The sequence below is a fragment of the Bombina bombina genome, chromosome 6 (assembly GCF_027579735.1).
Source record: "Bombina bombina isolate aBomBom1 chromosome 6, aBomBom1.pri, whole genome shotgun sequence".
Lineage (NCBI taxonomy): Eukaryota > Metazoa > Chordata > Amphibia > Anura > Bombinatoridae > Bombina > Bombina bombina.
The window spans coordinates 878,060,958-878,075,881 of record NC_069504.1 but is presented as its reverse complement, the minus strand read 5'-3'; the positions used below and the strand labels follow the sequence as shown (position 1 = coordinate 878,075,881).

General features: G+C 43.4%; 1 protein-coding gene across 1 annotated transcript in view; it reads right to left on the bottom strand.

The window, feature by feature from the left end:
- Window positions 1–14,924, bottom strand: part of LRCH4 (leucine rich repeats and calponin homology domain containing 4) — a 260,683-nt gene that overhangs the window by 134,756 nt on the left and 111,003 nt on the right. The window contains exons 2-3 of the mRNA XM_053718358.1: window positions 10,250–10,394; window positions 10,031–10,157 (exon numbers count right to left, since the gene is read on the bottom strand). Coding sequence (XP_053574333.1) covers window positions 10,031–10,157; window positions 10,250–10,394 — 272 coding nt within the window. The remainder of the gene's footprint in view (window positions 1–10,030; window positions 10,158–10,249; window positions 10,395–14,924) is intronic.

The following is a 14,924-nucleotide window of genomic DNA, read 5'->3' as shown; positions in this document are numbered from 1 at the left end:
CCATGCACTGCGCTATGGAAGGAAGAGGAACGGAATGAAGTATCCGACAAGAGTCTAGAAGTTTTGTTTTTCTGGCCTCTGTCAGAAAAATCCTCATTTCTAAAGAGTCTATTATTGTTCCCAAGAAGGGAACCCTTGTTGACGGAGATAGAGAACTCTTTTCCACGTTCACTTTCCATCCGTGAGATCTGAGAAAGGCCAGGACGATGTCCGTGTGAGCCTTTGCTTGAGGAAGGGACGACGCTTGAATCAGAATGTCGTCCAAGTAAGGTACTACAGCAATGCCCCTTGGTCTTAGCACAGCTAGAAGGGACCCTAGTACCTTTGTGAAAATCCTTGGAGCAGTGGCTAATCCGAAAGGAAGCGCCACGAACTGGTAATGCTTGTCCAGGAATGCGAACCTTAGGAACCGATGATGTTCCTTGTGGATAGGAATATGTAGATACGCATCCTTTAAATCCACCGTGGTCATGAATTGACCTTCCTGGATGGAAGGAAGAATTGTTCGAATGGTTTCCATTTTGAACGATGGAACCTTGAGAAACTTGTTTAAGATCTTGAGATCTAAGATTGGTCTGAACGTTCCCTCTTTTTTGGGAACTATGAACAGATTGGAGTAGAACCCCATCCCTTGTTCTCCTAATGGAACAGGATGAATCACTCCCATTTTTAACAGGTCTTCTACACAACGTAAGAATGCCTGTCTTTTTATGTGGTCTGAAGACAACTGAGACCTGTGGAACCTCCCCCTTGGGGGAAGCCCCTTGAATTCCAGAAGATAACCTTGGGAGACTATTTCTAGCGCCCAAGGATCCAGAACATCTCTTGCCCAAGCCTGAGCGAAGAGAGAGAGTCTGCCCCCCACCAGATCCGGTCCCGGATCGGGGGCCAACATTTCATGCTGTCTTGGTAGCAGTGGCAGGTTTTTTGGCCTGCTTTCCCTTGTTCCAGCCTTGCATTGGTCTCCAAGCTGGCTTGGCTTGAGAAGTATTACCCTCTTGCTTAGCGGACGTAGCACTTTGGGCTGGTCCGTTTCTACGAAAGGGACGAAAATTAGGTTTATTTTTGGCCTTGAAAGGCCGATCCTGAGGAAGGGCGTGGCCCTTACCCCCAGTGATATCAGAGATAATCTCTTTCAAGTCAGGGCCAAACAGCGTTTTCTCCTTGAAAGGAATGTTAAGTAGCTTGTTCTTGGAAGACGCATCAGCTGACCAAGATTTCAACCAAAGCGCTCTGCGCGCCACAATAGCAAACCCAGAATTCTTAGCCGCTAACCTAGCCAATTGCAAAGTGGCGTCTAGGGTGAAAGAATTAGCCAATTTGAGAGCATTGATTCTGTCCATAATCTCCTCATAAGGAGGAGAATCACTATCGACCGCCTTTACCAGCTCATCGAACCAGAAACACGCGGCTGTAGCGACAGGGACAATGCATGAAATTGGTTGTAGAAGGTAACCCTGCTGAACAAACATCTTTTTAAGTAAACCTAATTTTTTATCCATAGGATCTTTGAAAGCACAACTATCTTCTATGGGTATAGTGGTGCGTTTGTTTAAAGTGGAAACCGCTCCCTCGACCTTGGGGACTGTCTGCCATAAGTCCTTTCTGGGGTCGACCATGGGAAACAATTTTTTAAATATGGGGGGAGGGACGAAAGGAATACCGGGCCTTTCCCATTCTTTATTTACAATGTCCGCCACCCGCTTGGGTATAGGAAAAGCTTCTGGGAGCCCCGGGACCTCTAGGAACTTGTCCATTTTACATAGTTTCTCTGGGATGACCAACTTGTCACAATCATCCAGAGTGGATAATACCTCCTTAAGCAGAATGCGGAGATGTTCCAACTTAAATTTAAACGTAATCACATCAGGTTCAGCTTGTTGAGAAATGTTCCCTGAATCAGTAATTTCTCCCTCAGACAAAACCTCCCTGGCCCCATCAGACTGGTTTAGGGGCCCTTCAGAACCATTATTATCAGCGTCGTCATGCTCTTCAGTATCTAAAACAGAGCAGTCGCGCTTACGCTGATAAGTGTGCATTTTGGCTAAAATGTTTTTGACAGAATTATCCATTACAGCCGTTAATTGTTGCATAGTAAGGAGTATTGGCGCGCTAGATGTACTAGGGGCCTCCTGAGTGGGCAAGACTCGTGTAGACGAAGGAGGGAATGATGCAGTACCATGCTTACTCCCCTCACTTGAGGAATCATCTTGGGCATCATTGTCATTGTCACATAAATCACATTTAATTAAATGAGAAGGAACTCTGGCTTCCCCACATTCAGAACACAGTCTATCTGGTAGTTCAGACATGTTAAACAGGCATAGACTTGATAACAAAGTACAAAAAACGTTTTAAAATAAAACCGTTACTGTCACTTTAAATTTTAAACTGAACACGCTTTATTACTGCAATTGCGAAAAAATATGAAGGAATTGTTCAAAATTCACCAAAATTTCACCACAGTGTCTTAAAGCCTTAAAAGTATTGCACACCAAATTTGGAAGCTTTAACCCTTAAAATAACGGAACCGGAGCCGTTTTTAACTTTAACCCCTTTACAGTCCCTGGTATCTGCTTTGCTGAGACCCAACCAAGCCCAAAGGGGAATACGATACCAAATGACGCCTTCAGAAAGTCTTTTCTATGTATCAGAGCTCCTCACACATGCGACTGCATGTCATGCCTCTCAAAAACAAGTGCGCAACACCGGCGCGAAAATGAGGCTCTGCCTATGATTTGGGAAAGCCCCTAAAGAATAAGGTGTCTAAAACAGTGCCTGCCGATATAATCTTATCAAAAACAGAATTTATGTTTACCTGATAAATTACTTTCTCCAACGGTGTGTCCGGTCCACGGCGTCATCCTTACTTGTGGGATATTCTCTTCCCCAACAGGAAATGGCAAAGAGCCAGCAAAGCTGGTCACATGATCCCTCCTAGGCTCCGCCTACCCCAGTCATTCGACCGACGTTAAGGAGGAATATTTGCATAGGAGAAACCATATGATACCGTGGTGACTGTAGTTAAAGAAAAAAAAAAAAATTATCAGACCTGATTAAAAAACCAGGGCGGGCCGTGGACCGGACACACCGTTGGAGAAAGTAATTTATCAGGTAAACATAAATTCTGTTTTCTCCAACATAGGTGTGTCCGGTCCACGGCGTCATCCTTACTTGTGGGAACCAATACCAAAGCTTTAGGACACGGATGAAGGGAGGGAGCAAATCAGGTCACCTAAATGGAAGGCACCACGGCTTGCAAAACCTTTCTCCCAAAAATAGCCTCAGAAGAAGCAAAAGTATCAAACTTGTAAAATTTGGTAAAAGAGTGCAGTGAAGACCAAGTCGCTGCCCTACATATCTGATCAACAGAAGCCTCGTTCTTGAAGGCCCATGTGGAAGCCACAGCCCTAGTGGAAGGAGCTGTGACCCTTTCAGGAGGCTGCCGTCCGGCAGTCTCGTAAGCCAATCTGATGATGCTTTTAATCCAAAAAGAGAGAGAGGTAGAAGTTGCTTTTTGACCTCTCCTTTTACCAGAATAAACAACAAACAAGGAAGATGTTTGTCTAAAATCCTTTGTAGCATCTAAATAGAATTTTAGAGCGCGAACAACATCCAAATTGTGCAACAAACGTTCCTTCTTCGAAACTGGTTTCGGACACAGAGAAGGCACGACTATCTCCTGGTTAATGTTTTCGTTAGAAACAACTTTTGGAAGAAAACCAGGTTAGTACGTAAAACCACCTTATCTGCATGGAACACCAGATAAGGAGGAGAACACTGCAGAGCAGATAATTCTGAAACTCTTCTAGCAGAAGAAATTGCAACCAAAAACAAAACTTTCCAAGATAATAACTTAATATCAACGGAATGTAAGGGTTCAAACGGAACCCCCTGAAGAACTGAAAGAACTAAGTTGAGACTCCAAGGAGGAGTCAAAGGTTTGTAAACAGGCTTGATTCTAACCAGAGCCTGAACAAAGGCTTGAACATCTGGCACAGCTGCCAGCTTTTTGTGAAGTAACACAGACAAGGCAGAAATCTGTCCCATCAAGGAACTTGCAGATAATCCTTTTTCCAATCCTTCTCGAAGGAAGGATAGACTCTTAGGAATCTTAACCTTGTCCCAAGGGAATCCTTTAGATTCACACCAACAGATATATTTTTTCCAAATTTTGTGGTAAATTTTTCTAGTTACAGGCTTTCTGGCCTGAACAAGAGTATCAATAACAGAATCTGAGAACCATCGCTTTGATAAGATCAAGCGTTCAATCTCCAAGCAGTCAGCTGGAGTGGGACCAGATTCGGATGTTCGAACGGACCTTGAACAAGAAGGTCTCGTCTCAAAGGTAGCTTCCATGGTGGAGCCGATGACATATTCACCAGATCTGCATACCAAGTCCTGCGTGGCCACGCAGGAGCTATCAAGATCACCAACGCCCTCTCCTGATTGATCCTGGCTACCAGCCTGGGGATGAGAGGAAACGGCGGGAATACATAGGCTAGTTTGAAGGTCCAAGGTGCTACTAGTGCATCTACTAGAGTCGCCTTGGGATCCCTGGATCTGGACCCGTAGCAAGGAACCTTGAAGTTCTGACGAGAGGCCATCAGATCCATGTCTGGAATGCCCCACAGTTGAGTGATTTGGGCAAAGATTTCCGGATGGAGTTCCCACTCCCCCGGATGCAATGTCTGACGACTCAGAAAATCCGCTTCCCAATTTTCCACTCCTGGGATGTGGATTGCAGACAGGTGGCAGGAGCGAGTCTCCGCCCATTGAATGATTCTGGTCACTTCTTCCATCGCCAGGGAACTCCTTGTTCCCCCCTGATGGTTGATGTACGCAACAGTCGTCATGTTGTCTGATTGAAACCGTATGAACTTGGCCCTCGCTAGCTGAGGCCAAGCCTTGAGAGCATTGAATATCGCTCTCAGTTCCAGAATATTTATCGGTAGAAGAGATTCTTCCCGAGACCAAAGACCCTGAGCTTTCAGGGATCCCCAGACCGCGCCCCAGCCCATCAGACTGGCGTCGGTCGTGACAATGACCCACTCTGGTCTGCGGGAGGTCACCCCTTGTGACAGGTTGTCCAGGGACAGCCACCAACGGAGTGAGTCTCTGGTCCTCTGATTTACTTGTATCTTCGGAGACAAGTCTGTATAGTCCCCATTCCACTGACTGAGCATACACAGTTGTAATGGTCTTAGATGAATGCGCGCAAAAGGAACTATGTCCATTGCCGCTACCATCAAACCTATCACTTCCATGCACTGCGCTATGGAAGGAAGAGGAACGGAATGAAGTATCCGACAAGAGCTTAGAAGTTTTGTTTTTCTGGTCTCTGTCAGAAAAATCCTCATTTCTAAGGAGTCTATTATTGTTCCCAAGAAGGGAACTCTTGTCGACGGAGATAGAGAACTCTTTTCCACGTTCACTTTCCATCCGTGAGATCTGAGAAAGGCCAGGACTATGTCCGTGTGAGCCTTTGCTTGAGGAAGGGACGACGCTTGAATCAGAATGTCGTCCAAGTAAGGTACTACAGCAATGCCCCTTGGTCTTAGCACCGCCAGAAGGGACCCTAGTACCTTTGAGAAAATCCTTGGAGCAGTGGCTAATCCGAAAGGAAGCGCCACGAACTGGTAATGTTTGTCCAGGAATGCGAACCTTAGGAACCGATGATGTTCCTTGTGGACAGGAATATGTAGATACGCATCCTTTAAATCCACCGTGGTCAAGAATTGACCTTCCTGGATGGAAGGATTGTTCGAATGGTTTCCATTTTGGACGATGGAACCTTGAGAAACTTGTTTAGGATCTTGAGATCTAAGATTGGTCTGAACGTTCCCTCTTTTTTGGGAACTACGAACAGATTGGAGTAGAACCCCATCCCTCGTTCTCTTAATGGAACAGGATGAATCACTTCCAGAAGATAACCTTGGGAGACTATTTCTAGCGCCCAAGGATCCAGAACATCTCTTGCCCAAGCCTGAGTGAAGAGAGAGAGTCTGCCCCCCACCAAATCCGGTCCCGGATCGGGGGCCCGCATCTCATGCTGTCTTGGGAGCAGTGGCAGGTTTTTTGGCCTGCTTTCCTTTGTTCCAGCCTTGCATAGGTCTCCAGGCTGGATTGGCTTGAGAAGTATTACCCTCCTGCTTAGAGGACGTAGCACTTGGGGCTGGTCCGTTTCTGCGAAAGGGACGAAAATTAGGTTTATTTTTGGCCTTGAAAGACCTATCCTGAGGAAGGGCGTGGCCCTTGCCCCCAGTGATATCAGAGATAATCTCTTTCAAGTCAGGGCCAAACAGTGTTTTCCCCTTGAAAGGAATGTCAAGCAATTTGTTCTTGGAAGACGCATCCGCTGACCAAGATTTTAACCAAAGCGCTCTGCGCGCCACAATAGCAAACCCAGAATTTTTCGCCGCTAACCTAGCCAATTGCAAGGTGGCGTCTAGGGTGAAAGAATTAGCCAATTTAAGAGCACGAATTCTGTCCATAATCTCCTCATAAGAAGAAGAATTACTAATAATCGCCTTTTCTAGCTCATCGAACCAGAAACACGCGGCTGTAGTGACAGGGACAATGCATGCAATTGGTTGTAGAAGGTAACCTTGCTGAACAAACATCTTTTTTAGCAAACCTTCTAATTTTTTATCCATAGGATCTTGGAAAGCACAACTATCTTCTATGGGTATAGTGGCGCGCTTGTTTAGAGTAGAAACCGCCCCCTCGACCTTGGGGACTGTCTGCCATAAGTCCTTTCTGGGGTCGACTATAGGAAACAATTTTTTAAATATGGGGGGAGGTACGAAAGGTATACCGGGCCTGTCCCATTCTTTATTAACAATGTACGCCACCCGCTTGGATATAGGAAAAGCTTCGGGGGGCCCCGGGGCCTCTAGGAACTTGTCCATTTTACATAGTGTTTCTGGAATGACCAGATAATCACAATCATCCAAATTGGATAACACCTCCTTAAGCAGAGCGCGGAGATGTTCCAACTTAAATTTAAAAGTAATCACATCAGGTTCAGCTTGTTGAGAAATTTTTCCTGAATCTGAAATTTCTCCCTCAGACAAAACCTCCCTGGCCCCCTCAGACTGGTGTAGGGGCCCTTCAGAAACAATATCATCAGCGTCCTCATGCTCTTCAGTATTTTCTAAAACAGAGCAGTCGCGCTTTCGCTGATAAGTGGGCATATTGGCTAAAATGTTTTTGATAGAATTATCCATTACAGCCGTTAATTGTTGCATAGTAAGGAGTATTGGCGCGCTAGATGTACTAGGGGCCTCCTGTATGGGCAAGACTGGTGTAGACGAAGGAGGGGATGATGCAGTACCATGCTTACTCCCCTCACTTGAGGAATCATCTTGGGCATCATTTTTACTAAATTTTTTATGACATAAATCACATCTATTTAAATGAGAAGGAACCTTGGCTTCCCCACATTCAGAACATAGTCTATCTGGTAGACATGTTAAACAGGCATAAACTTGATAACAAAGCACAAAAAACGTTTTAAAATAAAACCGTTACTGTCACTTTAAATTTTAAACTGAACACACTTTATTACTGCAATTGCGAAAAAGTATGAAGGAATTGTTCAAAATTCACCAAAATTTCACCACAGTGTCTTAAAGCCTTAAAAGTATTGCACACCAAATTTGGAAGCTTTAACCCTTAAAATAACGGAACCGGAGCCGTTTTTATATTTAACCCCTTTACAGTCCCTGGAATCTGCTTTGCTGAGACCCAACCAAGCCCAAAGGGGAATACGATACCAAATGATGCCTTCAGAAAGACTTTTCTATGTATCAGAGCTCCACACACATGCAGCTGCATGCCATGCTGTTCTCAAAAACAAGTGCGCCATACCGGCGCGAAAATGAGGTTCTGACTATGATTAGGGAAAGCCCCTATAGAATAAAGTGTCTAAAACAGTGCCTGCCGATATTATTTTACAAAAAATACCCAGATTAAATGATTCCTCAAGGCTAAATATGTGTAAATATGATTGATTTAGCCCAGAAAATGTCTACAGTCTTAATAAACCCTTGTGAAGCCCTTATTTACTGTCTGAATAAAAATGGCTTACCGGATCCCATAGGGAAAATGACAGCTTCCAGCATTACATCGTCTTGTTAGAATGTGTCATACCTCAAGCAGTAAGAGACTGCACACTGTTCCCCCAACTGAAGTTAATTCCTCTCAACAGTCCTGTGTGGAACAGCCATGGATTTTAGTTACGGTGCTAAAATCATTTTCCTCATACAAACAGAAATCTTCATCTCTTTTCTGTTTCTGAGTAAATAGTACATACCAGCACTATTTTAAAATAACAAACTCTTGATTGAATAATAAAAACTACAGTTAAACACTAAAAAACTCTAAGCCATCTCCGTGGAGATGTTGCCTGTACAACGGCAAAGAGAATGACTGGGGTAGGCGGAGCCTAGGAGGGATCATGTGACCAGCTTTGCTGGCTCTTTGCCATTTCCTGTTGGGGAAGAGAATATCCCACAAGTAAGGATGACGCCGTGGACCGGACACACCTATGTTGGAGAAATACCCAGATTAAATGATTCCTCAAGGCTAAATATGTGTTAATAATGAATCGATTTAGCCCAGAAAAAGTCTACAGTCTTAATAAGCCCTTGTGAAGCCCTTATTTACTATCTTAATAAACATGGCTTACCGGATCCCATAGGGAAAATGACAGCTTCCAGCATTACATCGTCTTGTTAGAATGTGTCATACCTCAAGCAGCAAGAGACTGCTCACTGTTCCCCCAACTGAAGTTAATTCCTCTCAACAGTCCTGTGTGGAACAGCCATGGATTTTAGTAACGGTTGCTAAAATCATTTTCCTCATACAAACAGAAATCTTCATCTCTTTTCTGTTTCTGAGTAAATAGTACATACCAGCACTATTTTAAAATAACAAACTCTTGATTGAATAATAAAAACTACAGTTAAACACTAAAAAACTCTAAGCCATCTCCGTGGAGATGTTGCCTGTACAACGGCAAAGAGAATGACTGGGGTAGGCGGAGCCTAGGAGGGATCATGTGACCAGCTTTGCTGGGCTCTTTGCCATTTCCTGTTGGGGAAGAGAATATCCCACAAGTAAGGATGACGCCGTGGACCAGACACACCTATGTTGGAGAAAACTGCACCTTTATATCCCAATGGCTGGGGCACTCACCACCTCCCATGACCCAGACAGTACAGAGTTAGGACTCCTCTCTGATAGAGGCCCAGTCAGGAAAGAGGGAAAGAATCACATGATGCACAATGCAGGACCGTCCCTGCTATGAGAAAAAGAGCGCCAAGCTTGTAAGCTGCATGGCTCTCAAAGTGAAAGTGAAACCTGTATATTGCATAACAGCCTATGAGCCCATAACATCTCACACAAAGGCAGCATAAAATCAAATAAACATAAGATGATTCCCCCCTGTTCAATAATCCCCCTCAGGAGATATTAACCCTTGATTCTATACAGATAAAAGGAGTCACACTGTGACCCTGTCTTCTAGCGTTATCATACATTTATAAAAAATGAAACGATCTTACCAGAATCTATGCGGTGGAACAGGAACACGGCCTTTTAAGTCTGACAGGTTAGTAGCATCTCTCTTGGCATGGACTTGAGAGCAGAAAGCAGGCAGCGAAACTCGTCAACGCTGATTGCTTATGGAACTGTTAATCTGAGTCGGGATGGTTTCACAGAGTGAAACCTCACCCCTCAACACAGAATCTTGAGCAACTTGGCTGATCTGTTATTCTATAGCAACACAACAGGAATGTCTTGTCATTACAAGGTTTACTCTCCCTTTCATGGATATATACCAGTGAAATGTTAGAGGAAAATAAAAACAAATGAAGAGACCTCTGTTGTCATGATGCTTAGCAGGAGTAACAGAACTCCTCTGGTGATGTGTGGGGGATGAAACATGATTTGGTAGCCAAGAGGATAATTTTATCATGCCTTAAACCAACCATAACGTACAAGATGACTAACAGTGCTTACTCACCAGCTGGCGCAAGTTTGTCATTCCTCCCACATCCTCCGGCAGCGAGGTGAGCTTGTTGTTACTGGCGATTAAAACATTGAGAGGGAGACGACAGAGGCAGGAGGGCAGAGAGGACAACAGATTCCGGCTGCAAAGATGTTTATTTGCTATTAGTAAAGCAACTCAAAGACAGTGAATAGAGAACACCTTAATGCTATACCACAAAGCCCACTGACTCACCTAATGTTTAGATAAGTTAAGGCCTGGAGGTTTTCTATAGCAGAGGGTAAAGTGCGTAGACAATTATGATGTAGGTTTAGGGATTCCAGTGATACTAATTGGCAGATGTCACCAGGAACTTCAGAGAAGCGGTTTTTGGAAAGATCTATGGGTGAGAAATGGAAAGCAAATTAAAAACTACATAAATGGCATGATTAAGAGAGGTCTAACCCCCAACATTTAAAAAATAAGGAGAGTTGATAAAAATCTTACAACACATTTAAAAGGAACTTCATCAAAATCAACTCTCCCTGATCTACCCTTTTTCAAAACAACTGCATTTGAGTTTTCACTTATTTCCTATCATTCCCTTTTCCCGTTGCTTCTTTTGTCGACACACCAGTTATCATGGACTCTTTTTTTTAATTAAATTTCCATCTTATGCCATCTTAAAATGCAAAAAAACATATAGCCACACAAATGGACATACACTTGATATATAACCATTCATGCCCTCTATCTTCTAGTAATTTTTCATTTAACTCCTCATGCTCCTCCTTAGGCCAACCTCAAATCACAAGCATAGGCAACATGCTCAACATCTGATAAATGTTGCTCTCCTTACAGCTTCTTCTGCAATAACCAGCACACCTGATGCAACCTTAGACAAGCTAGAATCCTCAAACTAACTACATCACAAAGAAATTCAACCCCAACACTGAAAGCTTAGCCTTACCTGCGGTCTATAGAAATGTGCACCATTTTTATAAGGTACATTATAGACCCTATGAAATTAAACAGTATTTAAAAGAAGAAGCTTTTTGGATTCATCCCAAAGTGCCACCAAAGCCTTCAGTGGTTTTCACTGTCCACAAATACAAATCCCTGTGACCAGAGAGAAGAAAGGAGTAAAGGCTTGATCCTATCATCTGTCTGTGCTGCATGCTGGGGATTTACATTCTCATGTACACAAAAGCAGTGATTTTTAACCTTTTTCTTGCCGTGGCACACTTTTTTACATTAAAAAATCCTGTGGCACACCACCATCCCAAAAATTTTAAAAAATCACACATTTTAGCCTAATACAGCATATATATATATATACACATACACACAAACACACACATACTGTATGTATTGTGCTGTTATGCCATGCCTCCTACAAACTACCCCTGCACTGGGAGTAAAAAACAAGCAAAGGTTAAAAAATATTTCACACTGTTGTCAGTCTGCCGTGGCACACCTGAGGATCTCTCACGGCACACTAGTGTGCCACGGCACACTGGTTGAAAAACACTGCACAAAAGAATGGAGGCACAATGTCAAAAAGGACTGCAAGTGTATTGGTTGCACAAACCACTGCCACTTGGTGCAGTTGAAAGGGTATTTAAGGGTGTCAGGACCAATTAAATAACTTGGCAACCTGGATTTGTCAAGTCTCCTTCAAACCAGGATTTCGATTGACAATGTTGTCAACTGGAAAGTGCTAAAGTTCCTAAACACCATCAGAAAAATATTCATTTATTCCCTTATGTCTAGCATTAAAGCAATATTATAGTATGAGATTGTAATATAAATATGTTTTATGTATAGTTTAGAACAAAAAACAAACAAAAAAACTTTGCAATATATTTTCATTATTTTCCCCCCCTTTCCCTGTAATATACAAAGTAATGGATGCTGCCATGTTTTAGCTTAAAGGGATAGGAGACACAAACATTCTTCTTTTGTGATTCAGACAGAGCATAACATTAAAAAAAATAAAAAAAGTTTCTAATTTACTTCTATAATAAAATTTGCTTTGTTTCCACGATATCCTATGTTGAAGAGACTCCTACGTAGGCATCTGGACGACTACATGGCAGGAAATAGTGCTCTTACAAATGGTTAACATTCTTGCAAAACTGCTGCCATATAGTGCTCTAGAAACGGGCAGATTTCTGAGCTTACATCCTTGCTTTTCAACAAAAGATACCAAGAGAAAGAAGAAAAAATATAATAGCAGTAAATAAGAAAATTGCTATCACATGCTTTATCTGAATCAGGAAAGAAAAGTTTTGGGTTTCATATTTCAATAATTATGTATCAGCTTTTTAAAAAGGGATATGAAACAAAAAAAAAAATATTTCACGATTCAGATAGAGCATGCAATTTTAAGTAACTTTCCAAGTTACTCCTATTATAATTTTTTCTTTGTATCTTTATTTGAAAAGGAGGACTGTAAGCTTCAAAGCCGGCCCATTTTTGGTTCAACACCTGGGTAGCGCTTGCTGATTGGTGTCTACATGTAGCTACCAATCAGCAAGCACTACCCAGGGTGCGGAACAAAAACTGAGCAGGCTCCTAAGCTTACATTCCTGTTTTTTCAAATAAAGATACCAAGAGAACAAAAAAAAAATGATAATAGGAGTAAATTAGAAAAGGTATTTAAAATTGCATGCTATATCTGAATCAAGTTCAATTTTGACTTTGTTAAAGGGACAGTAAACGTTATGCATACATAACATAAAGTGGTTTAAAAATCGCATGCTCTATCTCTGGGCTCTTCAAACTTTTTTTCCCCGAGACCCAGTGCCATGATACCAAATACCTTTGCGACTATTGTTGAGACAGATCTGAATGATTGCCGTTCCACTGCCTCAGCATGCACAGTTGTAAAGGCATGATACGGAACCTGGCAAAAGGAATGATGTCCATGCAGGACACCATGAGACCAATCACCTCCATACACTGAGCTACAGAGGGACTTAAGGAGGTCCGGAGGTCAAGAAATCCCGAAGTTAGCTTGCAATGTCTCCAGTCTGTTAGAAATATCCTCATGGATATGGAGTCTATTATAGTACCCAGGAATTCCACCCTGGTACTTTGGATAAGAGAACTCTTTTCCAAGTTCATCTTCCATCCTTGTGATTGAAGAAGACTTAGAAGTGACTCTGAGAATTCTTCCGCAAGACAAAAGGATGGTGCTTGCACCAGAATATCGTCCAAGTATGGGGCTACTGCAATACCCTGAGTTCTGGCAACGGCTAGAAGAGCCCCAGAACCTTCGTAAAGATTCTTGGAGCAGTAGCTAGTCCAATCGGAAGGGCAATGAACTGGAAGTGCTGGTCCAGGAATGCAAACCTCAGGAACTGAAAGTGTCCCCTGTGGATTGGAACATGAAGGTAAGCGTCCTTCAGATCTATAGTGGTCATAAACTGGCCTTACTGAATTAAAGGAAGGATGGACCTTATTGTCTCCATCTTGAAGAAAGGGACACAGAGAAATTTGTTTAAGCACTTTAGGTCTAGAATTGGGCAGAAAGTTCCCTCCATCTTTGAGACCACAAAAAGGTTTGAATAAAACCCCAAACCTTTTTCTTCGATAGGCACCGTGACAACAACTCCTAAAGAGGATAGATCTCGAACGCACCCTAGAAAGGCATATCTCTTTTCTGGTCTGATAGACAGATTAAAGAGAAAGAATCTTCCCCTTGGCAGATGAGATTTGAAGCCTATGTTGTATCCCTGAGATACCACCTCCAGGACCCAAGGATCCTAAACGTCCTTGAACCAGGCGTCTGAAAAAAAGAGACAGTCTGCCCCCTACACGATCCGATCCCGGATTGGGGGCCTCCCCTTCATGACTATTTGTTTTTGGCGGGCTTCTTATTCAGCTTGGATTTATTCCAGGACTGAGCCAGCTTCCAAGTACTCTTGGGTTGCTCGGCTTGGAGGAGGATTTTTGTCTTTGGGATTTGTCAGAACAAAAAGGAATGAAAATTAGAAGATTGTCGTCCCTTAGACTTGTTCTTATCTTGCGGTAGGAAGGCACCCTTGCCTCCGGTAACCATAGAAATAATGGATTCCAAGCCTGGACCAAATAAAATATTTCCCTTGTAGGGAAGAGAAAGGAGTCTGGACTTAGAAGTCATATCCGCAGACCAAGACTTCAACCAGAGCGCCCAGCAGGCTAGGACCGCAAAGCCAGAGGCCTTTGCATTTAGGCCAATAATTTGCATGTTCCCATCATAGATTAACCCCTTAACGACACGAGTCGTACAGGGTACGTCGCACACAACCTGGTCTTTAAAGACCAGCGACGTACCCTGTACGACTTTGGGGATTAAAGCGGCTGGAAGAGATCCTGATCGCTTCCAGCCGCTTTACGGTTATTGCAGTGATGCCTCGATATCGAGGCATCCTGCAATAACATTTTTCCCCCATCCGATGCAGAGAGAGCCACTCTGTGGCCCTCTCTGCACCGGCATCGATGGTCGCAATCGTTGGTGGGTGGGAGCTGACCGTGGGAGGCGGGTGGGCGGCCATCAGTGACAAATTGAAGAGAGAGGGGGGCTGGGTGCACGGGGAGGGAGCGGGTGGGAACCGCTACACTACAGCAAAATAATTATATAAGACTGGCAGTAAGGGGGGATACAATCCCCAACAAAAATAAATCTAAGGGATCTGGGAGCGGGTGGGGGATTTGTCTGTGGGGGGGGGGGGAAGCTACACTACAGAAAAAATTAAAAAAAAATTAAAAAAAAAAAAAAAAAAAAAACATTTGTATTTGCAAACAGGGTACTGGCAGACAGCTGCCAGTACCCAAGATGGCTCCCAGTAAGGTAGAGGTGGAGGGTTAGAGAGCTGTTTGGGGGGGGGGGGGATCAGGGAGGTTGGGGGCTAAGGGGGGATCCTACACAGCTGCATATGTAAAT